Consider the following 26,666-nt stretch of genomic DNA (forward strand, 5'->3'; position numbering starts at 1 on the left):
TGGTAATGCCTGTTTTATTCCACCTTCTGCATGAATCCCTAAAACCCAACTAAGACAGCAGAACGTCTTCCTCAGGAAGGAACCTGCAGAACCAGACCCCAAGATTCTGCAGCTTCTTCATGACCAAGTTTTAGTTTTTCTCTATAAAAGTGTCTTGAAACAATGTCTTGTATTTGGCGACATACAAATAAAGTTGAATTGAAAACACTGAAAGTTTAATAGACATATTGACATAGACGTATATCATATCCATATATGTCTATCATCCTATCTATGGAAATTGTTAGCAGCTGGTGGAGCTACCAGCTCTGTCTGGGGGGCGGGGCTTATGCCTGCGCTTGCAGATGACGTCACTCGCAATCTGAAGTCCACATGGACAAACTACAATATGGGATTGATGGACGGAAAGATAGATTAACTTTGTCATAAAAAACTTACCTTTGTAGCTATCTCCAATATTATAACCAGATAATATCAGAAAGATATTTGTAATGAAAATGTATTTGGTAATATAATGAAAACAGTGACACCTCTGAAGTATTAGTAGCCGGAAGTGATAGCAGCCGGAAGTGATAGCAGCAGGCAGCTAGCCGTTAATCCGGTGTCGGGTCGTTTCTCGGTATGAAAGCCATGTTGGCTATCCTCTCCAACGCTCTGGTCAGAGTCACCGGCAGGGCCGTGGTGAGTGTCCGCTGCTGGAGCCCGTTTAACGGACAGAGCCGAGCGAACCGGGCGAGCCTTTGGCTTCAGGCTGACCTTGTACGGCTAATGCTAACAGCTCCTAGCATTGGCTGTGTTTATGTTCCTGTGTGTGTGTGTTAATGTGCACGTGGAATGCTAGTGTGTGTGTGTTAACATGCACGTGGAATGCTTGTGTGTGCGTGTTAACATGCACGTGGAATGCTGGTGTGTGTGTGTGTGTGTGTGTTAATGTGCACGTGGAATATTTGTGTGTTTGTGTATGTCCAGCAGCTCAATTTTAGTTTGTGTTAGTTTAGTTGTTGCCATTGTGTTTTTGTGACTGTTTTGTCGTGTCGCTGAGTTGTTGTGTACCTGTGTAGTTGTGTTGTGTGGCCGTGTTGTGTAGTTGTGTAGCTCCTCTAGTCAGTCCTCCATCTGTTCTCATCATAATCTTCACTCTTCTGTGTCTGACTGAAGGAGCTCTGCTGCCCATCCCTGGTCTCCTGCACCTCCTCCTGCGTCTCCTGCTCCTCCGCTCACACTTATGACACACAACAACCCACACTTATGTGTTGCTTCTCTCCTCCTCTCTCCCTCTCTCCCCCTCGTCTCCCCCACCTGAACCTCAGGAAGCCCCAACAGTGTCGGAGGTAAGCAGCCCCAAACGCCAACCCCTTTTTCCTGTCAGACTGTCTGTCCTCCTGCTGCTCCTCCTCCTGCTGCTCCTCCTCCTGCTGCTGCTCCTCATTTCGTCGCCTCAACCTGACAGCCAGACATGTTTCAACGCATCAAGACTTTTATCTGTGTGTGTGTGTGTGGGTGGTTGGGTGTGGTGAAACATGAGGCTCACAGTGGGGAGCTGCTGCGGGCCTTCGGTGTTCCTCCATCTTGTTCTGCTGTCTCACCTGTAGACTCCGCCCCCTCTGGCTGTGCTGTGCTCTGATTGGTTGGCTCCTGTGTTCCCAGCTGCTGATTGACCTGTCAGAGTACGTCAGTCTCGTGTCTCCGGCGGCGGCGGCGGCGCAGCGAGAGCCGCCAGACTCCCCACCAGGTGGTGGTAGAGAGTTAGTTAGTGAGCAGAGCCAGCGGCCAGGCAGCCCAGTAAGGACCTGATGATGCCTCCACCGTGTCTGTGTGCTGACTAACAGGCTGCTGCTGCCCCGGCCTCCCCTCCTCTCACACGCCTGAGAACTAACGGGAGGCCTGAGGTCAAGGGTCACCTACCGTACGACCGGACGCGTCAGCATGCGCAGCTCAGGGACGCTCAGGCCTTGTTCCCACCACAATGCTTCAAGTCAAAACATCGTTTTTGCATTTTCATTTCAGAAAGCTTTTGCGTTCACACAACAATGTTCTCTAAACAATGCACGTTTCCATGGCGACTGCATGAATAAGAAGATTTTGACGTTTTTTTCCTGTTGGTCCACTAGTTGGCGCTGTTGTAAGTTCTAGTAATGAAAGCACACACGCAGCGGCGAACACAGACCACGTTGTGGAAACAGACCCAAAAACACTTCCCAAGTTTAGTGTTTTCACTTGAAATCGTTGCCGTGGAAATGGCACTCAGCCAGCGGGGGAGATCAGCGGTACTGTGGCATGTTTGAGCTGACGTCTCTGTCTCGTCCTGTTTCAGGGCGCCCGGGTCGTCCTCTCGCGGTCCTTTGCCGACTTCACGCCACGGGCCACCTTTGACATCAAGGTGAGTTCAGCACCACACCTGCAGCACATGGTCCAATCAGGGGGCTTTTCCACCGGAAAGAACCAGGTTCTAATTCTGGTCCTGGGCCAGACTTAGCAGCAGTTCTTTGTCCTTCCACCACCAAAGCCCCGGCCTATCAGGGGCTAAACGGGTGCTAAGCCGGCCCCACATCGTTGCTGGGCCAGAGCGGGGCCTGACATGTCATCAGCTGGAGGCGGAGTTATCACTGGAGGTATCACTACCTATGAGGGGGAAGAGACGCTGAACCGGCTTTCTGAAATCTACAGCGAACACGGAGCCCCGGAGTGGTTATAGAGAAAAAATTTAAATAACGTGAGGGAAAGATATAATAACTCGTTCCCTCAAGTTAATAAAGCGAGGGAAGGAGATAATTTAATCTGTGATCGTGGAGCCGGTGGCTCTCCAGAGACCTGCAGAGCTCCTGCTGTCACACTAAGTCAGCTGCGTGAGATATTAAATTTAGAAGCAGTTTTCCGTTGTGGTTTTTTTTTCAGGCTTTTCATGGTGACATCATTGTAACTAACTTCACTTCCATGTCTTGTACGGCGTTATGACCACAGGCTGAGGTCTGCATGAGGCAGCAGGGGGCGCTCCGCTATGAGACGCTCCACAGAACTTCTTTATAATGAAGCCAGACTTTTGGTTCATCAGGAACTACTAAACAAACTACAAACTACTGGAAATGAAAGCTTGGAGCTTTTAGCCATAAAATGAGCCTTTTAATGGGTTCATGTGAAAGAGAACTTTAATCAGAGCATTTATGTAGGTTGCCATGGAAACGGCTGTAGAGCAGCGTTCTATCATTCTACACCTCCATTCCTCCATGTTGAAGCTTTTGATTCAGACACGTCCAGAAATAAAGTCAAAGGAGCAGAAATTCACAATGTAAAGCTGAAATGGTGATAAATAAGCCCCGAGCTCATTCATGTGTTATTAATTATTATTATTATTATTATTATTATTATTATTATTATTATTATTATTATGATTATTTTCTCTTTGTCCACTCCGGGGCTCCAGACTAAAACAAGACAGACGTGAAAAAACAAGAATAGAGGGACGAGGAGACTCGATGTTTTCTGGCTCTTTGGTCTGCGTCCGAGGTTCAGGCCAGACTAGATGGAGCGACCCGGACCAAACCACTGTTACGGTCCGTCTCCTGGTTCCTGGATCCTGCCGGCGCTACATTGGTGGAATCAGTGACGTGATGACGTGGCTCTCACTGAGTCCCTGACAATGGAAACACAACCGCTTCTTTGGAGCTGCTCATTTAAGAACTGAACTAGAACCTGGTTCTGTTTGGTGGACAAGTCCTATCAGTGACCTCGGACCACACCCACTGAAGACCTACGTCTCTGTGTCTCCCGGCAGAAATGCGACCTGCACCTCCTGGAGGCGGGGCCTCCTCTGGAGGCGGAGCTGACCCGGGAGCAGGGCCTGCAGTACTACCGCACCATGCAGACGGTGAGGCGCATGGAGCTGAAGGCCGACCAGCTGTACAAGCAGAAGATCATCAGGGGCTTCTGTCACCTGTACGACGGACAGGTGAGGACCTGCAGGACCAGGGACCGTGTCTGTGTCCGCAGGACTGACTGACGGTCAGAACCTGATAGATCAGACTCAAGCAGCCCTACCTGCTTCCAGGTGGTGTTGCTCCGCCCCTCTGCGATGTGGTTTCCCTCTGAGAAGTCAGTCAGAGTAAAGTGTGCCTCCCCTCTCTCTCCTGCAGGAGGCGTGTGCCGCGGGCATCGAGGCCGCCATCAAGCCCTCGGATCACCTGATCACCGCTTACCGCGCCCACGGCTACACCTTCACCCGCGGCGTGTCGGTGAGGCAGATCCTGGCCGAGCTTACAGGTGAGACAGCTCGTCATCGGGCCAATCGGCAGCTCCACTGACGCCTCACGTTTCCCACTGTCCTGGCAGGTCGCAAAGGGGGCGTGGCCAAAGGGAAGGGGGGCTCCATGCACATGTACGCGCCGCATTTCTACGGAGGGAACGGGATCGTGGGCGCTCAGGTGACCGCACCCCAAACTGACAAATCACGTCTGAGTTTATTGACGACAGACCTGCTCACACTCCCCCCCCCTCTACAGGTTCCCCTGGGGGCTGGCATCGCTCTGGCCTGTCAGTACCAGGGAAACAATCAGGTGTGTGTCACGCTGTATGGAGACGGAGCAGCCAATCAGGTGAGACCTGCTCTGGATTCTGGTTTTGAATCTGGGTCCTCCTCTCTGAGTGGTCCTGACCCTGACCTCCTCTGAGTCCTGCAGGGCCAGATCTTCGAGGCGTACAACATGGCGGCACTGTGGAAGCTGCCGTGTATCTTCATCTGTGAGAACAACAAGTACGGCATGGGAACGTCGGTGGAGCGCGCCGCCGCCAGCACCGAGTACTACAAGAGGGGGGACTACATCCCTGGGCTCCGGGTGAGGACTTGGGCGGGGTTGCAGGGGGTCCGGGTGGTCCGGGGCAGACGTTGCTCCCTGTGGTGGGCTGCAGCCGGCCCAGAGGACCCAGAGAGACCAGGAGAGACCAGGACCATGTCTCTCCTGCAGTAACAGGTGTGAACATCCAGTCAGCCCCCTGATGTTCATGTATGATACTGCACACAGAAGCAGCCTGCTCCTCACAGGGCTGCTCCTCATCCTCCTCCTCCTGCTGCGTCTCATCCTCCTCCTGCTGCGTCTCTTCCTCCTCCTCCTCCTGACTCCTGCGTCTCCTCCTCAGGTGGACGGGATGGACGTGCTGTGTGTGCGTGAAGCCGCCAGGTTTGCTGCAGACCACTGCAGGTCGGGAAAGGTGAGTTCCCGTTGAAGCTCCACAAGTCTTGGACAAGTGGGCGGAGCTTCAGCTGTCATGGCCGCCGTGTGTTTCAGGGTCCCATCATCATGGAGCTGCAGACCTACCGTTACCATGGACACAGCATGAGCGACCCCGGTGTGAGGTGAGCTGTCCTCCAGCAGACGTCTGGACACGATGAGAAGGTTCTGGAGAACCACTGGAGAACCTTCCGTCACCTCCACCAGAACATCAGACAGAATAGGAAGTTCAGGGCGCCGTACCGGCAGGGTTTCCTCTGTTACCTTACTCTTCAATATTCCTTCAATGATTCCCACACAGTAGAAGGTGACACTCCTGGTGTTTGACTCGTGTGGAGAAACGTCTTCATTTCAGGTCAAAGTCCTGGTCTGACAGAAGGAAAGGAGGAAGTCGCCACAGGCCAAATGTCAACTGTGTATTCAGAATCTGCATTTTCATAATTACTGGGCCGTGAGCTGAGATCACTATGGCTCCATATTTAATCTGAAGGATCCTTTCATCTATGAAGACATAGTCAATACATGGAAACGTCTCCTGGACTGAGACGGAGGTTGAACCACACCATAGTGCTGAGTAGAGGGAGCTGCTGCTGCTCTGAGCAGGAAGAGAGTAGAGGGACGGCCCAATGGAGGGATTATTGGTGAGAAACGCTTGAGCACTTGTGGAATTTGTAGTTGTGTACCTGTAGATTTATTTTTCTGTCCACACATCCCGATCAGGAGAAGCAGTTTGATCTGTATTGACTCTCGGGATCAACGGTCACTGAATCTCCAGCAGCAGAGACGTCGGTTCTTTTTAGCCTCGTTAATAAATTAACTTCAACACGAAGCTGGAAATCTTTCTCGTCCCGTCACTCCTTTCCTCTTGTTTCTGCTTCAAAACGGAGAAAAGCTCCTCTCTTCTGATTGGCTGTGAAATCCACCAATCTCAGATAAGCTCCACCTTTTTTCTCCGTTGACTGAAGCGCAGGTAGTTTCTCACCAGGCATCTCAGCTGCGAGCCGCCATGTGAGATTCGTCGTGAAAGGAAACCGAATCTGTGACTCCTGAAGGAGGATCGGGGCTCCTGTAATGCAGACGTTGTGAATGTGGTGTATTTGTAGAGAAAACAAAGTTCTACCGATGCACATCTACAATTTCCACTTTAAAATGTTTTTCACCAATACTCCCTCCATAGTGCCACCAGGTGGTGCAGAGGTGTAGTAAAGAGTGTGTTCTGTACAGCGAGTGGCTTTATTCATCAGAGTAGCGCCACCTGTAGTCTGGGTGGAGGTAGGATCGGTACACTGGTCCAGCTGAGGACGATGTCCAGCTTCTCTGTTTGTCCTGCAGGAAAGTGTTTTAGGTGTGAAAGGACCTTTTTCCTCTGGTGATTCATGGATTTGATCAAACTGAAGTTCCTCCTGCTGTGAACAACATGAGGAACACATGAACCCCGGGGACCGTAAAGAACAGGAGCAAATAGATTCAAACAAAAAGCTGCAACATGCTCCACCCACATTAACCCGCTCCACCCGTGATTGTCCTCCGAGCTAAAGTACATAGAAACAATCCCAAAACAAAGGGTACACGAGGCTCCGTCATTTAATAAATTCAAGCTTTAACAGCAACTACAGAACTCAAGGACTGGGAGAACAGAAAAACAAAAATCTGTTTTTAGCTCCAAAATCGATCAATGAAATCGTTTTATATTTATTATTTTTGCCCCGTTCTAGTTACTATTATGTTCTAGTTACTGTTATTATAAAATAATGTGTGAATATTCAGGATGTGTGAAATAACTGAAGTTTCAGGAGCCAGACTATCGGAGCTCAAACAGGCACTCGTAAACATCTTCAGTCTCCAGCTCCATCCTTAGGGAGACCCCCACCACCACCACCACCTATATTTCCTTCCTTATACTTCTATTAAACAAGTTGTCGTTGCTGTAAACACAAATACTCTGTGTAGCTCAAGGTAAACACGGCCTACTGTGATGTGGTCGGGCCACACACCCCCACACCCCCACCCCCACCCCCAGAGCACCGCTCTGACCTCCCTGCTCCCTCCTGCAGCTACCGCACCCGGGAGGAGATCCAGGAGGTGCGCATCAAGAGCGACCCCATCTCCATGCTGAAGGAGCGCATGCTGAGCAACAACATGGCGTCTGCAGAGGAGTTCAAGGTGAGCGGAACAAACGCACCCCTCAGAGTCCCGCTCTTATTCCTCAATCTGTTTGTGGAAACCATTAACCCCACCCTCCCTTCCCCCCCCAGGAGATGGACGTGGCCATCAGGAAGGAGGTGGAGGAGGCGGCTCAGTTCGCGACCTCTGACCCGGAGCCTCCTCTGGATGAACTCTGTAATCACATCTTCTCCAACAGTCCTCCTCTGGAGGTCCGAGGCACCAACCCCTGGTCCAAACTGACCTCGATCAGCTAGAGGAGCAGCAGCACCTCCTGCTGCTCCTCCTCCTGCTCCTCTATAGCTGCTCCTCACATCTCAGCACTTTAACAGGACTCCTCCTCTTTCCCCTCCAGCCTGTCAGTGTTTGTTTACTTATTTATTTATTTAGTTTTGTGGTTCTGTGTTGTTGCTCCTCCGTCTGCAGCAGAACCTTTAAACGAACCTTCCAGTTAGTCGAGCGTCTGATCGAGGTTCTGATGGAACCGACGGGTCCAACACTTTCCTCTGAGAGAAACCATTCATTGTAAACAAGTGTAAAGTGATGAAATAAAGATTGTAAATAGTGCTGAGTCTGCAGTCTGTGATGGGCCGGTCCAGAGGGGAACCTGGGGGGTGAAGGTTGGATAAACTGGATCGTCCATGAAGAAGAACATGAGTGAAAAGGGGGGGCGGGGGTGGACCACTGAATGGAACCGAAGGTTGTTGCTCCTAGATGAAGCTCGGCGCCTGTTTGATCCTGAACCTTCTGATGAATGTTGATTCCCACCACTAGGTGTCTCTGCTGACCACACACACACACACACACACACACACACACACACACACACACACACACACACACACACACACTCTAAAGGAGAAATGGAGATGGACTCGAACCTTAAACCCTCGGGCTGGGAGACGAGTGCTCTACCAACCGTCTCACCTGATTCTCACACTCATCTCGAAGTGGCCGCCCCTCAACGTCCCGCTTTCCGTCACCCCTCGCTGTCGCCTACCGGCGTGACGTCACAGTGACGGGCAGGTAAACCGACACCGGCGCCATGTTGGGACACAGGAAACGCGTCAAAGAGGAAGTTTGTGAAAAAGTCCTTAAACCCCTCCCCCCCCCCCCACACCCCCCCCGGAGGAAGGGGCGGTCCCAGCGGCTCAGATCCGGAACAGAAGCTGCGGGCTCGGCTGCGCTCGGGTCGGCACTCGGTGACTCGGTGTGTCGGTTCGGTTTGGCTCCAGCCCACTCTGCTTTCGAACCGGGAGGAAATCCAGAGAGAGGGGGGAGTCCGGAGGAGAGCCGGACCCAGTGACAGAGGGAGGAGGAAGAGGAGCAGCAGGAGGAGGAAGAGGAGCAGCAAGAGGAGGAGGAGGAGGAGGAGGAGGAGATGCCTCTGGCCCAGCTGGCAGACCCCTGGCAGAAGATGCCGGTGGGGGGGACGGCAGGAGAGGTAAGGAGGAAGAGGTGGAGGAGGAGGAGGAGGAGGAGCACCAGGAGGAGGAGATAAAGCAGAACTTTTCAGACAGGTTCAGGTTGAAAACAGTTTTCTAGTAATTCCCTGCAGAAGAAAAGTTCAGCAGAAACTGATCAAACTTTAATCCAAGAGATGATCGAGTCACATCAAACTGTAATCATCATGACCTCCAGTGCTGCCACAGTTACCTTGGGAAAAAAGTAATCTGATTACTAGTTACTCCTTTAGAAAATAATTCTGTTACTTTGCTGATGATTAAAGTACCTAGGAGGTGGCAGGGCTTCCTGCCAATATATCGTATTACTCTGTAAAGTGAGTAAACTAGTGTAGGAATGTTCAGATTTAATGATGTTTGTTGGTTCTGATTCTTTTGTGTGCTGAACGCACCTTATGAGCAAGCTGGCCTGTGATTGGCTGAGGGTGGAGAAGGGGGCGGATCAGGTGTGCGTGCACGATGAGACTGTGTGTGTGTGTGTGTGTGTGTGTGTGTGTGTGTTTGTGTTTGTGTGTACACACCCCTGGACGTGCAGGTACTCCACAGTGTGTGTGTGTGTGTGTGTGTGTGTGTGTGTGTGTGTGTGTGTGTGTGTGTGTGTGTGTGTGTGTGTGTGTGTGTGTGTGTGTGTGTGTGTGTGTCCAGTTAGAGGAGAATGGAGCAGCAGTCTGGTTCTGTTCAGGGATAAAGCGTCTCTACAGACTAGAAACTCATCTTCCTCTCTAACGTCCTGCAAGACGCTGCAGTCATAACGCAGTGGCTTGGAGAAGTAACTGTAATCTAGTTACTAGTAACTGAAAAAAGTATACACGTTATAGTAATACGCTATTGACATCACCCCATCTCTTCACCTATAACCCCCGACCCTCTCTGCGACCTCACTGAACACCAACATGGCCAACGACGTGATGAGGCCACTTGGTGGATTTCTCCAAAACAAGGATTTCTTCTTCTCTGTTGTTATAGCGAGAGTCATTTTTATGATGCCTTGTATATCTGGTGGAACAATGGTTTTGGTTCATGTGGACTGGGCCTGTTCAACGTCACACGACTTCTAGGATTAGATGTTGGTCCAGGTCATCAGGGTGTTGGTCCACGTTATCATCAGGGTGTTGGTCCAGGTCATCAGGGTGTTGGTCCAGGTTATCAGGGTGTTGGTCCAGGTCATCATCAGGGTGTTGGTCCACGTTATCATCAGGGTGTTGGTCCAGGTCATCAGGGTGTTGGTTCAGGTCATCATCAGAGTGTTGGTCCACGTTATCATCAGGGTGTTGGTCCACGTTATCATCAGGGTGTTGGTCCACGTTATCATCAGGGTGTTTGTCCAGGTCATCAGGGTTTTGGTCCAGGTTATCAGGGTTTTGGTCCAGGTCATCATCAGGGTGTTGGTCCAGGTCATCATCAGGGTGTTGGTCCAGGTCAACATCAGGATGTTGGTCCAGGTCAACATCAGGATGTTGGTCCAGGTCAACATCAGGGTGTTGGTCCAGGTCATCAGGGTGTTGGTCCAGGTCATCAGAGTGTTGGTCCAGGTCAACATCAGGATGTTGGTCCAGGTCAACATCAGGGTGTTGGTCCAGGTCATCATCAGGGTGTTGGTCCAGGTCATCAGGGTGTTGGTCCAGGTCATCAGAGTGTTGGTCCAGGTGAGCAGAGTTTTGGTCCAGGTCATCAGAGTTTTGGTCCAGGTCATGAGAAAGTGGTGAACCAGCAGGATGAGATGAGTCTTAAGTCTTGACGTTCTGGAAGCTTCTGGGAAGCAGCAGATACTGAGTCTGTTATTGAGGACCAACGTGAAGACTTCCTGCAGCCTCTTTGTTTAGACTCCAAACACCAAGAACACAACAGGGAGCTGCTGCAGGCGTAGGGCCTCCAGTAGGCCAAGGTCAAACCATCAACACACCCACATCCAAAGGTCAAGCTCAAAACACAGAGGTCAAAGGTCAAGGTCAGAAGACGGAGGTGGAGCTGTGAACCTGATGGCGTCTCAGAGGCTTTTGATGACGCTCAAATGGAAACTCGCCGTCCTGCAAACAGCAGAGAAGAAAAGTGTCAGACTGTTAATCCGAGAGATTAAACCAGACCAGAAGATCACCGCTGCCCCCGCAAGACGCTCATCACACTGCGGCTCCCCCGCAGACGCTATGTTCAGTTCTGCTTGCGTGTTCCCACGGCAGCAGTGAGCCACCTGTAGAGGGCGTGGCCACTTCCTGTTGACACCTCAGTGAGCCGTGCAGGAGGCGGAGCTACAGCTTATCTATTCAGGATCTGTGTGTGTGTGTGTGTGTGTGTGTCTGTGTGTGCGTGTGCGTGTGTGTGTGTGTGCGCGCGCATGTACGCGCGCATGCGTGTGTTCTAACATATTTGTAACATATGTGTGTTTACAGGACACACACCAGGATCCTGAGGACTCTGTGGGAGAGGACGACTCACTGCCCGGCTATACGGTGAGAGTGTGTGTGTGTGTGTGTGTGTGTGTGTGTGTGTGTGTGTGTGTGTGTGTGTGTGTGTGTGTGTGTGTGTGTGTGTGTGTGTGTTCACATGTCCATCAGACAGCGGAGCCTTGCAACCACTGACACACAACATGAGCTCATATGTTTCTTGTCTCTCTTTGATGATTGTGTGTTTTCTGTGGGTCATTGTGTGTGGGGTGTCGTCATCGTTCAGAGTGTGGGTGGTGTCGTCGTTCAGCATGTGTGTGGTGGGGTGTCGTCGTTCAGAGTGTGTGTGGTGGGGTGTCGTAGTTCAGAGTGTGTGGTGGGGTGTCGTCGTTCAGAGTGTGTGTGGTGGGGTGTCGTAGTTCAGAGTGTGTGTGGTGTCGTCGTTCAGAGTGTGTGTGGTGGGGTGTCGTAGTTCAGAGTGTGTGGTGGGGTGTCGTCGTTCAGAGTGTGTGTGGTGTCGTCGTTCAGAGTGTGTGTGGTGGGGTGTCGTAGTTCAGAGTGTGTGGTGGGGTGTCGTCGTTCAGAGTGTGTGTGGTGGGGTGTCGTAGTTCAGAGTGTGTGTGGTGGGGTGTCGTCATCGTTCAGAGTGTGGGTGGTGTCGTCGTTCAGCATGTGTGTGGTGTCGTCGTTCAGAGTGTGTGTGGTGTCGTCGTTCAGAGTGTGTGGTGTCGTCGTTCAGAGTGTGTGTGGTGGGGTGGGGTGTCGTCGTTCAGAGTGTGTGTGGTGGGGTGGGGTGTCGTCGTTCAGAGTGTGTGGTGGGGTGGGGTGTCGTCGTTCAGAGTGTGTGTGGGGGGGTGGGGTGTCGTCGTTCAGAGTGTGTGTTGTGGGGTGTCGTCGTTCAGAGTGTGTTCTCACTTCAGTGTGTCTGTACTGGTAACCTGCTGAGGTATTCAACATATCGACACCCCGGGCCATCTGACAAGACCCAACTGGTTTCTGAGGGGTGTGTGTGTGTGTGTGTGTGTGTGTGTGTGTGTGTGTGTGTGTGTGTGTGTGTGTGTGTGTGTGTGTGTGTGTGTGTGTGTGTGTGTGTGTGTGTGTGTGTGTGTGTGTGTGAAACCCAGGGGAATGAGAGCATGAGGTAATGAGCACTCAGCTTTTCTCAGTCGATCTATAAACCATCTCCTCTACACTTAAAAATCAATACGTGCACACACACAGACACAAACACACACACTTGCTGCAGTGTGTGAGTCTCTGCGTCTCTGGATGTGAATGAGGCATTGTGGGTATAACTATTGTGAGGTCACAAGGTGATGATGTAATCTGTGTAACCTGGCGCCTCTTTTCCTCTTTATTGCGGAACAGACACACACACACACACACACACACACAGTTTGGCTGCCTCCATCAGGTTAGTGAGGTGTGTGTCTGGGTTTCCTTTGTTTGTGTGTGTTGGGTTTGTGTGTGTGTTGTGCTTGTGTTTGCGTGTGGGTGCAGTTCAAGGACAGATGCATGCCTTCCTGTGCAGATGTTGTAACCGTGGAAACAAAAACAGGACATGGTTTAATCGCCATAATGATCAGCTGAGAGTGTTTCCTGTGTGTGTGTGTGTGTGGGGGGGGGGGGGGTGGCGTCTCATCTTGCCTGCTACTGAATAAATAATCACGTCCTCCTTCATTTATTCTTCATGACATCTGTCTATTTTCTGACCTCTGACCTCTTTGATCACTGACAGCGTCGTCTTTTAAGCTCCATTGGAAAGTGTGTGTGTGTGCGTGCGCGTTGCAGTCAGGTTACCTCCAGCTTCCTCCTCACATTAGCCTCGTCTCGACCAGTCTGACTCTGTAAAGGTCAACAATGATAACATGTTACGACGTCACATTACGATATAACGTTACGATATGATGTTATGACGATGTCACGTTACAATATGTTACAATTACATGACGTTACGACGTGACGTTACATCGTAATGTGGCGTTACGACGTGGCGTTACGACGTGGCGTTACGACGTGGCGTTACGACGTGACGTTACGGCTTGATGTTACATCGTAATGTGGCTTTACGACGTGGCGTTACGACGTGACGTTACGACGTGACGTTACGACGTGGCGTTACGACGTGGCGTTACGACGTGGCGTTACGACGTGGCGTTACGACGTGGCGTTACGACGTGGCGTTACGACGTGGCGTTACGACGTGGCGTTACGACGTGGCGTTACGACGTGGCATTACGACGTGACGTTACGGCTTGATGTTACATCGTAATGTGGCGTTACGACGTGGCGTTACGACGTGGCGTTACGACGTGGCTTTACGACGTGGCGTTACGACGTGGCGTTACGACGTGGCGTTACGACGTGGCGTTACGACGTGGCGTTACGACGTGGCGTTACGACGTGGCGTTACGACGTGGCGTTACGACGTGGCGTTACGACGTGGCGTTACGACGTGACGTTACGACGTGACGTTACGACGTGACGTTACGTTATGTTACGTCACGTTACGACATCATCACAGGAAGAGTTTGATCAACATCTCATCTGGGATTCGTAACGTGCTGATAACTCGACCTCCGGAGATCAGCAGGGGCTTCCTGGACTCTGACCCGACCCAGTAGAACCTGGTCCGACCCAGCAGAAGCCGCTGGTCGAGTTTCGGGGGCTTCAGTGAGGAACCTCTTTACTCTGAGGTTGAAGTTGCTATTACTGTTGCTTTTCTTCGTCACGGCAACAACGCCACACAATAGATTTTCTTTTATATTGTGTGTGTGTGTGTGCGTGCGTGCGTGCGTGCGTGCGTGCGTGCGTGCGTGCGTGCGTGCGTGCGTGCGTGCGTGCGTGCGTGCGTGCGTGCGTGCGTGCGTGACTCAGACCACAGATGGAGGATCAGAGTTGGATCTGCAGGATCGTCATGTAGCACCTCCTAATCACAGGATTAAAACTGTAAACACCTGCGACACACACACACACACACACACACACACACACACACACACACACACACACACACACACACACACACATACACACACACTGTTCTGAGCGTCAGCATCACGCTGCGTTCACTAGTCATCAGTCTATGTGGGAAATCTTATTTACATACAATCACAACTTTTGTTCTGACTGACCTGATATGAGAAAGACAGAGAGAGAGAACTGAGCGAGCGAGAGACAAAGAGAGAGAGGGAGGCAGAGAGAGAGAGAGAGAGAGAGAGAGAGGCAGGGAGAGAGAAAGGTGAGAACAGTTCAAAGATAGAAAAAGTGAGAAAGTCGGGGGGGGCAGAGAGATGTGAGGATGAGGATTGTTCCGAAAAAGAGGAGGAGTCGAGGATGAAGACGACTCGTTGCCGGCGCCCTCTCTCACTCAATGCTCGGCAGCATGTTGGCACCGCAGACGCTTCTCCATAGCCGGGACTACAGGACCCATAATGCACCGGGGCAGCAGGCAGTGAGCAGGTCACCCACCTGGGAGCCGCAGGTATGGAGCAGAGCATGATGGGAAATCAGCTGCAGCTCGTTCACTCCTTCAGAGGACCGGATAAACATCGACCGTGTGTGTGTATGTGTGTGTGTGTGTGTGTGTGTGTTGCAAGCTCTTTCTGTGCTGATGACGAACACGTATGTGCGCCTGTCCCACCTGTCGTATGACTCATCGTCATGTGAGGCAGCCGTGTGTGTGCGTGCGTGCGTGTGTGCGTGCGTGCGTGTGTGAGAAACCACGAGCTGATGGAGGCTGTTGTGCTTTGCTTTACTTTTCCCACAATGCCTCTTGGCGATATGTGATGAAAACACACCAACCTCCTGCAAGGCATCATGGGTAATGGAGAACAGGATGTTGCAGGTGAAGCTTGGAAACAGACGAGCGAACAGGAGGAAAAGTGTCGGTCCTCACACAGAACCCTGTGGAACGCCTCCATTCACTTTACTGCACTCTGACAGTCCTGAGAGGCAGTTCTGACCTGTGTGTGTGTGTGTGTGTGTGTGTGTGTGTGTGTGTGTGTGTGTGTGTGTGTGTGTGTGTGTGTGTGTGTGTGTGTGTGTGTGTGTGTGTGTGTGTGTGTGTGTGTGTGTGTGTGTGTGTGTGTGTGTGTGTGTGTGTGTGTGTGTGTGTGTGTGTGTGTGTGTTCCAGGACGATGGGCCCATCAAAGAGATCAACATCACTCACCACGTGAAGGAGGGATCAGAGAGGGCCGACCCGCGACAGTTTGAGCTGCGTAAAGTCCTGGGACAGGGTTCCTTCGGCAAGGTGCGTGCGTGCGTGCGCGTGTGTAGGTGTGTATGTGTGTTATTTCCACTCACACCCCCTCATTATGTGTGTGTGTGTGTAGGTGTTTCTGGTGAGGAAGATCACAGGACCTGATGCTGGACAGCTTTACGCTATGAAGGTTCTGAAGAAAGCGACTCTGAAAGGTAGAAACCGTCCACCGAGCGTTAAAGTCCTCCTCACATCTGGAGAACATCTGAGTGTGTGTGTGTGTGTGTGTGTGTGTGTGTGTGTGTGTGTGTGTGTGTGTGTGTGTGTGTGTGTGTGTGTGTGTGTGTGTGTGTGTGTGTGTGTGTGTGTGTGTGTGTGTGTGTGTGTGTGTGTGTGTGTGTGTGTGTGTGTGTGTGTGTGTGTGTGTCCGGCACAGTGCGTGACCGGGTCAGGACGAAGATGGAGAGAGATATCCTGGTGGAGGTGAACCATCCCTTCATCGTCAAGCTGCACTATGGTGAGTCCACCAATCAGAGGCCAGCGCCTCGAGTCAGACCAATCAGAGGCCAGCATTTCCTCAAACCGCTTCCTCCTGTCAGCCTTTCAGACGGAGGGAAAACTCTACCTGATCCTGGACTTCCTGAGAGGAGGAGACCTGTTCACGCGCCTGTCCAAGGAGGTACGCACGCACGCACACACACACACACACACACACACACACACACACACACACACACACACACACACACACACACACACACACACACACACACTCATCCTTGCAGTGGATCTTCCTCCCCTGGATCAATACCTCGTAGTGCTGCAGTCACAGTCTTTCCACTCTGACAACTTCTCCAACATTCTGCTGGATTTTTCTCCAACCATCTTCTATCAGCTGTGAGCTTCTCCCACAGCATGATGCTGCCTCCACCGTGCCCTTGATGCTGCCTCCACCATGCTCCTGATGCTGCCCCCACCGTGCTCCCGATGCTGCCTCCACCGTGCTCCCGATGCTGCCTCCACCGTGCTCCCGATGCTGCCTCCACCGTGCTCCCGATGCTGCCTCCACCGTGCCCCTGATGCTGCCTCCACCGTGCCCCTGATGCTGCCCCCACCGTGCTCCTGATAGTGCCTCCACCGTGCCCCTGATGCTGCCTCCACCGTGCTCCTGATGCTGCCTCCACCGTGCCCCTGATGCTGCCTCCACCGTGCTCCTGATAGTGCCTCCACCGTGCCCCTGATGCTGCCTCCACCGTGCCCCTGATGCTGCCTCCACCGTGCCCCTGATAGTGCCTCCACCGTGCTCCCGATGCTGCCTCCACCGTGCTCCTGATAGTGCCTCCACCGTGCCCCTGATGCTGCCTCCACCGTGCCCCTGATGCTGCCTCCACCGTGCCCCTGATAGTGCCTCCACCGTGCTCCCGATGCTTCCTCCACCGTGCTCCCGATGCTGCCTCCACCGTGCTCCCGATGCTGCCTCCACCGTGCTCCCGATGCTGCCTCCACTGTGCTCCTGATGGCTCCACTGCATGATGCTGCCTCCACCGTGCCCCTGATGCTGCCCCCACCGTGCTCCTGATGCTGCCTCCACCGTGCTCCACAGCATGATGCTGGTTGTAGATCTCTGCAGCTCCTCCAGAGTTCCCATGGTCCTCTAGGCTGCTTCTCTGGACGTCCCTGTCTCTGCAGGTCTGCAGTTGTTCCAGACTCTCTTCAAGTTGAGACGACGGATTGCTTGGTGCTCCGTCAGATGTTTTTTAAAACTCCACGCCGTTCTGTCTGACCCGCCTGCTGTGTTCCTCAGTCTGAGTGAGAAATGTTCTGCACAGAACATCTGGATCAGATTCCAACAGCTGGACTCTTGTTTACTGGCGAGGAGATTCTCAAGACCATCAGAGGGTCAGAGTAACAGGGGGAGACTGTACGCCACTGTACAATGTTAATACTGAACTGTGTGTGTGTGTGTGTGTGTGCGTGTGTGCGTGTGCGTGTGCGTGTGTGTGTGTGTGTGTGTGTTTCAGGTGATGTTCACAGAGGAGGATGTAAAGTTTTATCTGGCTGAACTCGCTCTGGCTCTGGATCATTTGCACGGCCTCGGCATCATTTACAGAGACCTCAAACCTGAGAAGTACAAACACACACACACACCCACACACACACACACACACACACACACACACACATACACACAAGCAGATTTTGTGACACTCTCCCTCTTTGGCCTGTTTGCAGCATCTTGCTGGACGAGGAGGGACACATCAAGCTGACGGGTGAGTTGTGTGACACCTCGTGTGCGTGCGTCCTGCTGCTCACTTCAGCTGCTGCTCAGTGTGAAGTTTGTGGCATAAAAACTAAACATTAGTTGTTTGTGCATGCGTGTGTGTGTGTGTATGTGTGTGTGTTTGCCTCCAGACTTTGGCCTGAGTAAAGAGTCGATCGACCACGAGAACAAAGCCTACTCGTTTTGTGGCACGGTGGAGTACATGGCACCTGAAGTGGTGAACCGGCGAGGACACACCCACAGCGCCGACTGGTGGTCGTATGGCGTACTGATGGTGAGACACACAACTTGCGACTAACCAGCTACTAGCCAACCTGCCACGAGCTAACCTGCCACGAGCTAACCTGCCACTAGCCAACATGCTACTAGCCAACATGCTACTCACTAACCTGCTACTAGATAACCTGCCACGAGCCAGCATGCTACTAGCTAACCTGCCACGAGCTAACCTGCCATTAGCTAACCTGCTACTAGCCGACATGTTACTAAATAAACTGCAAATAGCCAACATGCTACTAGCTAACCTGCCACAAGCCAGCATGCTACTAGCTAACCTGCCACTAGCTAACCTGCCATTAGCTAACCTGCTACTAGCCGACATGTTACTATATAACCTGCAAATAGCCAACATGCTACTAGCTAACCTGCCACTAGCTATCTTGCCACGAGCCAACATGCTACGAGCTAACCTGCCATTAGCTAACCTGCTACTGAATAACCTGCTACATGCCGACATGCTTCTAGCTAGCCTGCCACTAGCCAACCTGCTACTAGCTAACCTGCCATTAGCTAACCTGCCACTAGCTAACCTGCTACTGGCCAACCTGCAACTAGCCAACATGCTACTCACTAACCTGCTATGAGCCGACCTGCTACGAGCGAACCTGTCACTAGCTAACCTGCTACTTGCTGACATGCTACTAGATAACCTGCTGCTAGCTAACCTGTCACTAGCCTGCGGCAAGCCACCAGGAGGACCTGGAAGTCCTGGAGGTCCTAGATGTTCTAGAGGTCCTGTTAGAACGTGGACATCCTGGAGGACCTGTTAAGACCTGGAGGTCCTTAAGGACCTGTTCGGACCTGTTAGACCATGGAGGTCCTGGAGGACCTGTTAGAACCTGAAGGTCCAGGAGAACCTGTTTGGACCTGGGGGTCCTGGAGGACCTGTTAGAACCTGGAGGACCAGGAGACGGACTGAAGCTGACGGTGTTTGTTTGTGTCTCCCAGTTCGAGATGCTGACAGGAACGCTGCCGTTTCAGGGTAAAGATCGGAAAGAGACCATGACCATGATCCTGAAGTAAGATGATTCATCCTGTCACCTCGCCACATCTATCATCCATCCCTCCATCATTCATCCTCTCTCTCTCTCTCTCGCTCTCTCTCTCTCTCTCTCTCTCTCTCAGGGCCAAGCTGGGGATGCCTCAGTTCCTCAGTCTGGAAGCTCAGAGTCTCCTCAGGAACCTTTTCAAACGCAACCCAGCCAACAGACTAGGTACAACACAACAACAACCACCCAGCCAACATAACCAGAGGCCTGAACTACAACCCTGTTAAACATACCATTACCTGGGGGTAATCTCTTTTACCTGGATTAACATACCAGGATATCTCTGTTACTTGGATTAACTAACCCAGACATTCTGGATCCTGATCCAGCATTAACAGGAAGCAGGTTATCAACTCACTGGTTCAACCCAGAGTTTCCCTTCAGGATCAGTGCATTCACATGAAAGGGGCGGAGCTTCCAGCATGTGACCAATCACAGAGGGGGAAACCCTGCAGAGCAGCTGACTTTACCATAGAGGAGCAGTTATTCTCTGAGATTATGAGGAATTCAAACACATCCAGCAGCTCAAAGCAACACTGCTGCTGCAGCCAAAGCCAGAACCTTCCTGACTTGTTAATGCTGACTTGGTGAGATTAGAGCACATTCATTCATTGGACAATAGAAACGGACTCACTTTCACTTTATTCCAGCAGAAAGGTTCCAGGCAGAGCTTCCTCACTGCTCTTCTTTTACTTTACATTTCACATCCACTTGTTCTGAGGCTGAGTTTCCTCCGTGTGAGTGCGTTTCGTGTTGGAATATTAATTCATCACCGTGACGACAGGAGTAGTTCTGGTTCCATCAATTCCTGTTTGTGCCGTTCTGTCAGCGTGAGCATTATTATTAAGCTCATTATTCCAGATCAACCCTCGTGGAGCCAAACAGACTGAGAACAAGAACAAAAACATCCTTCAAAGCTCAGTGACCAGGATTTATTGGATTCTGTCAAAAAGATTGTTCTAAAAACGTTCTCCTCTCCTCTCCTCTCCTCTCCTCTCCTCTCCTCTCCTCTCCTCTCCTCTCCTCTCCTCTCCTCTCCTCTCCTCTCCGCTGCTGCTCAGCGCTGAACCCGCCCACCAATCACCATCATTTAAGAATGGGCGGGGCATTTTCAAAGAGATCGGATTGGTCAGGAGGCGGAGCTTTACACTCACTGTGATCTTATCCAGAACGTATCCTGTTCCAGAGCAGGTTAGACATTCAGACTCAGTTACCAGGTGATTTATCCTGGGAAGAAGTGAACCAGTGTCATTGTACGGAAAACCAGAGTTAATCCTGAAGTTACCTGGATAAGAGAAAACCAGGGGTTAATTCTGGATAAAAGAAAACCAGAGTTAATCCTGAAGTTACCTAGATAAGAGAAAACCAGAGTTAATCCTGAAATTACCTAGATAAGAGGAAACCATAGTTAATCCTGAAGTTACCTCCATAAGAGAAGACCAAGGTTATGCCTGAAGGTACCTATCCATCCGTCCATCCATCCATTTTCTCCCGCTTATCCGTTTCCGTGTCACGGGGGTGGCAGTCTGAGCACCGTCACCCAGATCACATTGCACCCATTAAGAAACTTTCCTGTGGGTGGTGAGCCCACGGGAAGGTGGCGCCCGGCGTGGGACACGAAACCCACCACCTTGAGATTGCAAGTCTAATGCTCTACCAACTGAGCGAGCTGGGGACTGAAGTTACCTAGATAAGAGGAAACCAGAGTTAATCCGGAAGTTACCTGGATAAGAGGAAACCAGAGTTAATCCTGAAGTTACCTGGATAAGAGGAAACCAGAGTTAATCCTGAAGTTACCTGGATAAGAGAAAACCAGAGTTAAACCTGAAGTTACCTGGATAAGAGGAAACCAGAGTTAATCCTGAAGCTACCTGGATAAGAGAAAACCAGAGTTAATCCTGAAGTTACCTCGATAACAGAAAATCCAGCGTCGTAGTACAGGTCTTGGGCACAACACAACAACAACTGGTTGTTTGGACCTCCAGCTGTGACGGGGTGCAGCTGTACTTCCTGTCTGGTTGTTTGGACCTCCAGCTGTGACGGGGTGCAGCTGTACTTCCTGTCTGGTTGTTTGGACCTCCAGCTGTGACGGGGTGCGGCTGTACTTCCTGTCTGGTTGTTTGGACCTCCAGCTGTGACGGGGTGCGGCTGTACTTCCTGTCTGGTTGTTTGGACCTCCAGCTGTGATGGGGTGCGGCTGTACTTCCTGTCTGGTTGTTTGGACCTCCAGCTGTGATGGGGTGCGGCTGTACTTCCTGTCTGGTTGTTTGGACCTCCAGCTGTGACGGGGTGCGGCTGTACTTTCTGTCTGGTTGTTTGGACCTCCAGCTGAGACGGGGTGCGGCTGTACTTCCTGTCTGGTTGTTTGGACCTCCAGCTGAGACGGGGTGCGGCTGTACTTCCTGTCCGGTGGGTTGTGACGTGGTGTCTTCCTGTCAGGAGCCGGACCAGACGGAGTGGAGGAGATCAAGAGGCATCAGTTCTTCAACACCATCGACTGGAACGTTAGTTTCTCCTTCACACCCGAACACTGTGGTGGTTCAGTCTGAAGTCTGAGCGTGTGTGTGTGTGTGTGTGTGTGTGTGTGTGTGTGTGTGTGTGTGTGTGTGTGTGTGTGTGTGTGTGTGTGTGTGTGTGTGTGTGTGTGTGTGTGTGTGTGTGTGTGTGCGTGCGCGTGTGTGTGTGTGTGTAGAAACTGTTCCGTAGAGAGAGTCCTCCTCCTTTCAAACCGGCTGCAGGACGACCAGACGACACGTTTTACTTTGACCCCGAATTCACTGCCAAGACCCCCCGAGGTCAGTCTGCACCTCCTCCTCCTAACACCTCCTCCTCCTCACACCTCCTCCTCCTCACACCTCCTACTGTTCCTCTCCTCCTCCTCACACCTCCTCCTCCTCACACCTCCTACTTTTCCTCTCCTCCTCCTCACACCTTCTACTGTTCCTCTCCTCCTCCTCACACCTCCTCCTCCTCACACCTCCTACTGTTCCTCTCCTCCTCCTCACACCTCCTCCTCCTCACACCTCCTACTGTTCCTCTCCTCCTCCTCACACCTCCTACTGTTCCTCTCCTCCTCCTCACACCTCCTCCTCCTCACACCTCCTACTGTTCCTCTCCTCCTCCTCACACCTTCTACTGTTCCTCTCCTCCTCCTCACACCTCCTCCTCCTCACACCTCCTACTGTTCCTCTCCTCCTCCTCACACCTCCTCCTTCTCACACCTCCTACTGTTCCTCTCCTCCTCCTCACACCTTCTACTGTTCCTCTCCTCCTCCTCTTCCTGCTGCTCCTCCTTCTCAGACTCTCTTCCTACTCTTCCTCCTAACACCTCCTCCTCCTCAGATTCTCCAGGAGTTCCTCCCAGTGCAAACGCTCATCAGCTCTTCAGAGGCTTCAGCTTTGTGGCCATAACGGAAGAAGATCAACCAGTGCAACACACCATCGTAAAGGTACACACACACACGCACGCACACACACACACACACACACACACACACACACACACACACACACACACTGCTCAGACCTACTCAGAGCTGTTTTTCCTCACGTATCCAGTTTAATTGTCTTTCAATCAATTCTAAAGATTTATTGGCTGCAAGAACATAGCTAGCATAGCATAGCTAGCATAGCATAGCTAGCATAGCATAGCGGTTCTTTGCTTACACATAAATAAAAATGACTAGCCACGGCTAACTGCTATTGTATGCTAAAGAAAGTGTGTTCTGTGTTCTTCATCCTGGATGGACACGTGTCCTCAGTTTGTTCTTTTTCATCCTGGATGGAGACGTGTCCTCAGTTTGTTATTCTTCATCCTGGATGGAGTCTTCATCCTGGATGAAGACTCCATCCTGGATGAAGACGTGTCCTCAGTTTGTTCTTCTTCATCCTGGATGGAGTCTTCATCCTGGATGAAGACGTGTCCTCAGTTTGTTCTTCTTCGTCCTGGATGGAGTCTTCATCCTGGATGAAGACGTGTCCTCAGTTTGTTCTTCTTCATCCTGGATGGAGGCGTGTCCTCAGTTTGTTCTTCTTCATCCTGGATGGAGGCGTGTCCTCAGTTTGTTCTTCTTCATCCTGGATAGAGACGTGTCCTCACTGTGTTCTACTCTTTGTGTAGCAGCTTCACCGAAGCACGTCTCAGTTCTCTGACGCCTACGAGATCAAAGAAGACATTGGAGTGGGCTCCTACTCCATCTGCAAGCGCTGCGTCCACAAAGGCTCGGGCATGGAGTACGCAGTCAAGGTGAGACCTCCTCCTACTCCTGAGGGTCCTCCTGCAGGAGGTCCAGGTCTCACTGTGTGTGTGTGTGTGTGTGTGTGTGTGTGTGTGTGTGTGTGTGTGTGTGTGTGTGTGTGTGTGTGTGTGTGTGTGTGTGTGTGTGTGTGTGTGTGTGTGTGTGTGTGTGTGTGTGTGTGTTAGATCATTAACAAGTCTAAGAGAGACCCGACGGAGGAGGTGGAGATCCTGCTGAGATACGGCCAGCATCCTAACATCATCACCCTCAAAGACGTGAGTCACTTTGAATGTTAAGACACTTCTGAAGGGGGGAGGGGTTACCTCTGTGTTTTACCACTGTGTGTGTGTGTGTGTGTGTGTGTGTGTGTGTGTGTGTGTGTGTGTGTGTGCAGGTGTATGATGATGGCCGCTCCATCTTCCTGGTCACTGAGCTGATGAAAGGTGGGGAGCTGCTCGACAAAATCCTGCGTCAGAAGTTCTTCTCAGAACGTGAGGCCAGCGCCGTGCTCTACACCATCACCAGAACCGTGGAGTACCTGCACGTCCAGGGGGTGTGTCCACACACACACACACACACACACACACACACACACACACACACACACACACACACACACACACACACACACACACACACACACACACACAGTGTGAGGCGTTGCTCCGTTCAGAAGAGGAGCAGAAGGCTCGGAGTCGTGTGGCTGTTTTTTCCCAACATATAAAAGTGTGTGTGTGTGTGTGTGTGTGTGTCTCCAGGTGGTGCACCGGGACCTTAAGCCCAGTAACATCCTGTACGTGGACGAGAGTGGAAACGCAGAATCCATCCGGATCTGTGACTTTGGCTTCTCCAAACAGCTGAGAGCAGAAAACGGACTGTTGATGACGCCGTGCTACACTGCTAACTTTGTAGCTCCAGAGGTACGATATGATGCTCTATAATCTGATTTTAGAGAAGGGAGATCCTATATAACCTGATGTTAGGGGAGAAAGATGCTCTATAATCTGGATGTTAGAGGAGGAAGATGCTCTATAATCTGGACTAACGTTCTGGTTCCTGCAGGTTCTGAAGAAACAGGGTTATGATGCAGCCTGTGACATCTGGAGTCTGGGAGTTCTGCTCTACACCATGCTAACAGGGTACGCTAACACACTGTCCACCTTAGAACATTTGGAACCCTCAGAACCTTTAGAACCCTCGGAAACTTTTGAACCCTCAGAACCCCCAGAACCTTTACAACCTTCAGAACCCTCAGAACCTCACCCCAGGTCCTCCTCCCTCAGGTTCACTCCCTTTGCTAACGGTCCTGAAGACACCCCGGAGGAGATCCTGGCTCGGATAGGCAGTGGGAAGTTCTCGCTCAGCGGAGGATACTGGAACTCTGTGTCTGCAGAGGCTAAGGTGGACACACACACACACACACACACACACACACACACACACACACACACACACAGGAGGATGAGACTGAGCTGACCCGTGTGACCTTTGACCCTTCAGGACCTGGTGTCCCAGATGCTGCATGTTGACCCCCACCAGAGACTGACCGCAGGACAAGTCCTGAGACACTCCTGGGTGACCCGGCGAGACCAGCTGCCCCGGTACACCCTGAACCGGCAGGATGCCCCGCACCTGGTCAAGGTGAGGGGGACAACCAGCGGGGCAACCAGCAGGGCAACCAGCAGGGCAACCAGCAGGGCAACCAGCAGGGAAACGAGCAGGGCAACCAGCAGGGAAACCAGCAGGGAAACGAGCAGGGCAATAAGCAGGGCAACCAGCAGGGCAACAGACTTGTTGGTGAACATATCACTTCCTGTCTCCTCCTTCAGGGGGCGATGGCTGCCACCTACTCGGCTCTCAGCAGGAATGTTCCTCCGGTTCTGGAGCCGGTGGGCTGTTCCACTCTGGCCCAGCGGAGGGGGATGAAGAAGATCGCCTCTACTGCACTGTGACCCCCCCCCCCCGCTCCTCTTAACCCTAACCTCAACCTGGCTCTCACCGGACCTCCTCCTGCCAGCCCCCCCCCCGTACTACTGATGGACCCGCCAACGGCAAATACAAGCACAGAGACTGCTCCTTCTCCTCTTCTTCCTCCTCCTCCTGCCACTCCTCTTCTTCCTCCTCTTTTTCTTCGTCCTCCTGCCTCTCCTCCTCTTCTTCCTCCTCCTCTTCTTCTCCTCCTCCTCCTCCTCCTCCTCCTCCTTGCTTTGGGACAATCATGCCTGCCTCTCGATGGCGGAGCGAAACTAAAAGTTATAAGATAAAACTTAATTGACTGTTTGGAAACGGGTAACGCAAGCTTCATCTCCCGTCGTCATGGAAACGTGTCGACGTCATCTTCAGAAACATTTGGTCCCAGATGAGGGTCTGAGGGTCTCCTCCTGGTTTCGTGGGACCGGGTGAGAAGCAGCTGCAGTGTTGGACCGGGACTACTTTCTGGAGAGGAAGGATCGGAGTTTGTTTTTGGTTCTATATGTGAGAGAATTTTCTGTCTTCAGGGAACAAAAACCAAAATAGTGCAGGAACGGTTCCCTCCTCCTCCTCCTGCTCTTTTTCTACCTCCTCCCCCAATCCCCCCCCCCCCCCCCCCCCTTCCCCTCCCCCTCCTCCTCCAGCTCCTTTTCTACCTGCTCAGCTGGACTTTCTATGAAAACCAATAAAAACTAGAATCAGCTCACACTGTCTGTTGTTGATCAGGCATCTCACAGGACAACCTGAACAGCTCTAGCTGGCTCCGCTGCTCTCTGCTGCCCCCTGCTGCCCCCTGCTGCACGTTACGCTCATATCAGAGTCGCAGCCTCAAGAACCGTTGAGAGTTTAATACGTTCCAGAGCCGCTGACTGAAAATCCGTCGTCAGGGCCTAAACCATGGAAAGTGACATCTCTCAGATTTCAATTAAACTTTGCATATGTGTTCCTTTTGATGAATGAAAACAAAAACAAGTACTTATACGTCACAATTTATTTTGGTTGCCATGGAAACAAGCTACCGCGACTAATGCCATATTTGGGCTCTGGTGCGACTGGGAGCAGTCTGAATTTTTACCTCCTTCAAAGGAACATATACAGAAGAGTTTTTAAAGCAACAACAAACTAAACACAACATTTTAAAGTACAACTCTTGTACTTTCCAGACAGATGTTACTTTATATCAGGATATCATGTTTTACCCTGAAAATGTTAGTTGTGTTTGATGAAGTTTTCCTCTCTTTTGTAAGAATGAAACAAGGTGTTTTCATTGAGCTGCTGGAGCTATAGCGCCCCCGACTGGCTATACCCATATATTGTGGTTAGAGAAAGACAGACAACACAAACCTCATGTTAGCTCCAACAACTCAGTCCAGGGGTACGCTACAGAAGACAGGTTTTTGTAAAAGCTCCTATAGTA

General features: G+C 51.6%; 2 protein-coding genes across 8 annotated transcripts; both read left to right on the forward strand.

Annotated features, from left to right (window-relative positions):
• Positions 1-349: 349 nt before the first annotated feature.
• Positions 350-7,953, forward strand: pdha1b (pyruvate dehydrogenase E1 subunit alpha 1b). 4 transcript variants are annotated; one of them, XM_080489241.1, is made up of 13 exons: positions 457-681; positions 1,311-1,331; positions 1,648-1,782; positions 2,315-2,380; positions 3,773-3,946; positions 4,131-4,257; positions 4,327-4,418; positions 4,497-4,589; positions 4,674-4,829; positions 5,131-5,202; positions 5,280-5,347; positions 7,277-7,385; positions 7,478-7,953. In XM_080489241.1, exons 1-13 carry the CDS (start codon positions 622-624, stop codon positions 7,640-7,642), a joined length of 1,338 nt encoding a protein of 445 aa, XP_080345367.1. In that variant the 5' UTR covers positions 457-621; the 3' UTR covers positions 7,643-7,953. The 4 variants fall into 4 exon arrangements, with proteins under 4 accessions (XP_080345369.1, XP_080345370.1, XP_080345367.1 ...); XM_080489243.1 differs by lacking the exon at positions 1,648-1,782 and having other exon boundaries at positions 350-681; XM_080489242.1 differs by lacking the exon at positions 1,311-1,331.
• Positions 7,954-8,565: 612 nt separating this feature from the next.
• Positions 8,566-25,954, forward strand: rps6ka3b (ribosomal protein S6 kinase, polypeptide 3b). 4 transcript variants are annotated; one of them, XM_080489217.1, is made up of 22 exons: positions 8,566-8,829; positions 11,236-11,295; positions 15,366-15,482; positions 15,565-15,646; positions 15,868-15,948; positions 16,031-16,110; positions 17,453-17,559; positions 17,664-17,701; positions 17,844-17,986; positions 18,940-19,010; positions 19,117-19,205; positions 21,480-21,544; positions 21,733-21,835; positions 22,341-22,489; positions 23,161-23,286; positions 23,464-23,553; positions 23,673-23,831; positions 24,037-24,198; positions 24,341-24,417; positions 24,562-24,679; positions 24,779-24,919; positions 25,108-25,954. In XM_080489217.1, exons 1-22 carry the CDS (start codon positions 8,767-8,769, stop codon positions 25,228-25,230), a joined length of 2,244 nt encoding a protein of 747 aa, XP_080345343.1. In that variant the 5' UTR covers positions 8,566-8,766; the 3' UTR covers positions 25,231-25,954. The 4 variants fall into 4 exon arrangements, with proteins under 4 accessions (XP_080345343.1, XP_080345344.1, XP_080345345.1 ...); XM_080489218.1 differs by having other exon boundaries at positions 23,164-23,286; XM_080489219.1 differs by having other exon boundaries at positions 22,383-22,489.
• The last annotated feature ends 712 nt before the right edge of the window (positions 25,955-26,666 follow it).

This window comes from Lipophrys pholis (genome assembly GCF_963383615.2).
Source record: "Lipophrys pholis genome assembly, chromosome: 20".
Taxonomy (NCBI): Eukaryota; Metazoa; Chordata; class Actinopteri; order Blenniiformes; family Blenniidae; genus Lipophrys; species Lipophrys pholis.

Excerpts from the sequence above, each read along its gene's own strand:
- rps6ka3b (XM_080489217.1), top strand. The coding sequence starts at position 8,767 with ATGCCTCTGGCCCAGCTGGCAGACCCCTGGCAGAAGATGCCGGTGGGG. Across the intron at positions 15,949-16,030 it reads CATCGTCAAGCTGCACTATG|CCTTTCAGACGGAGGGAAAA; the intron begins GTGAGTCCACCA and ends TCCTCCTGTCAG. Across the intron at positions 23,287-23,463 it reads GCATGGAGTACGCAGTCAAG|ATCATTAACAAGTCTAAGAG; the intron begins GTGAGACCTCCT and ends TGTGTGTGTTAG.
- pdha1b (XM_080489241.1), top strand. The coding sequence starts at position 622 with ATGAAAGCCATGTTGGCTATCCTCTCCAACGCTCTGGTCAGAGTCACC. Across the intron at positions 5,203-5,279 it reads ACCACTGCAGGTCGGGAAAG|GGTCCCATCATCATGGAGCT; the intron begins GTGAGTTCCCGT and ends CGTGTGTTTCAG. Across the intron at positions 5,348-7,276 it reads ATGAGCGACCCCGGTGTGAG|CTACCGCACCCGGGAGGAGA; the intron begins GTGAGCTGTCCT and ends TCCCTCCTGCAG.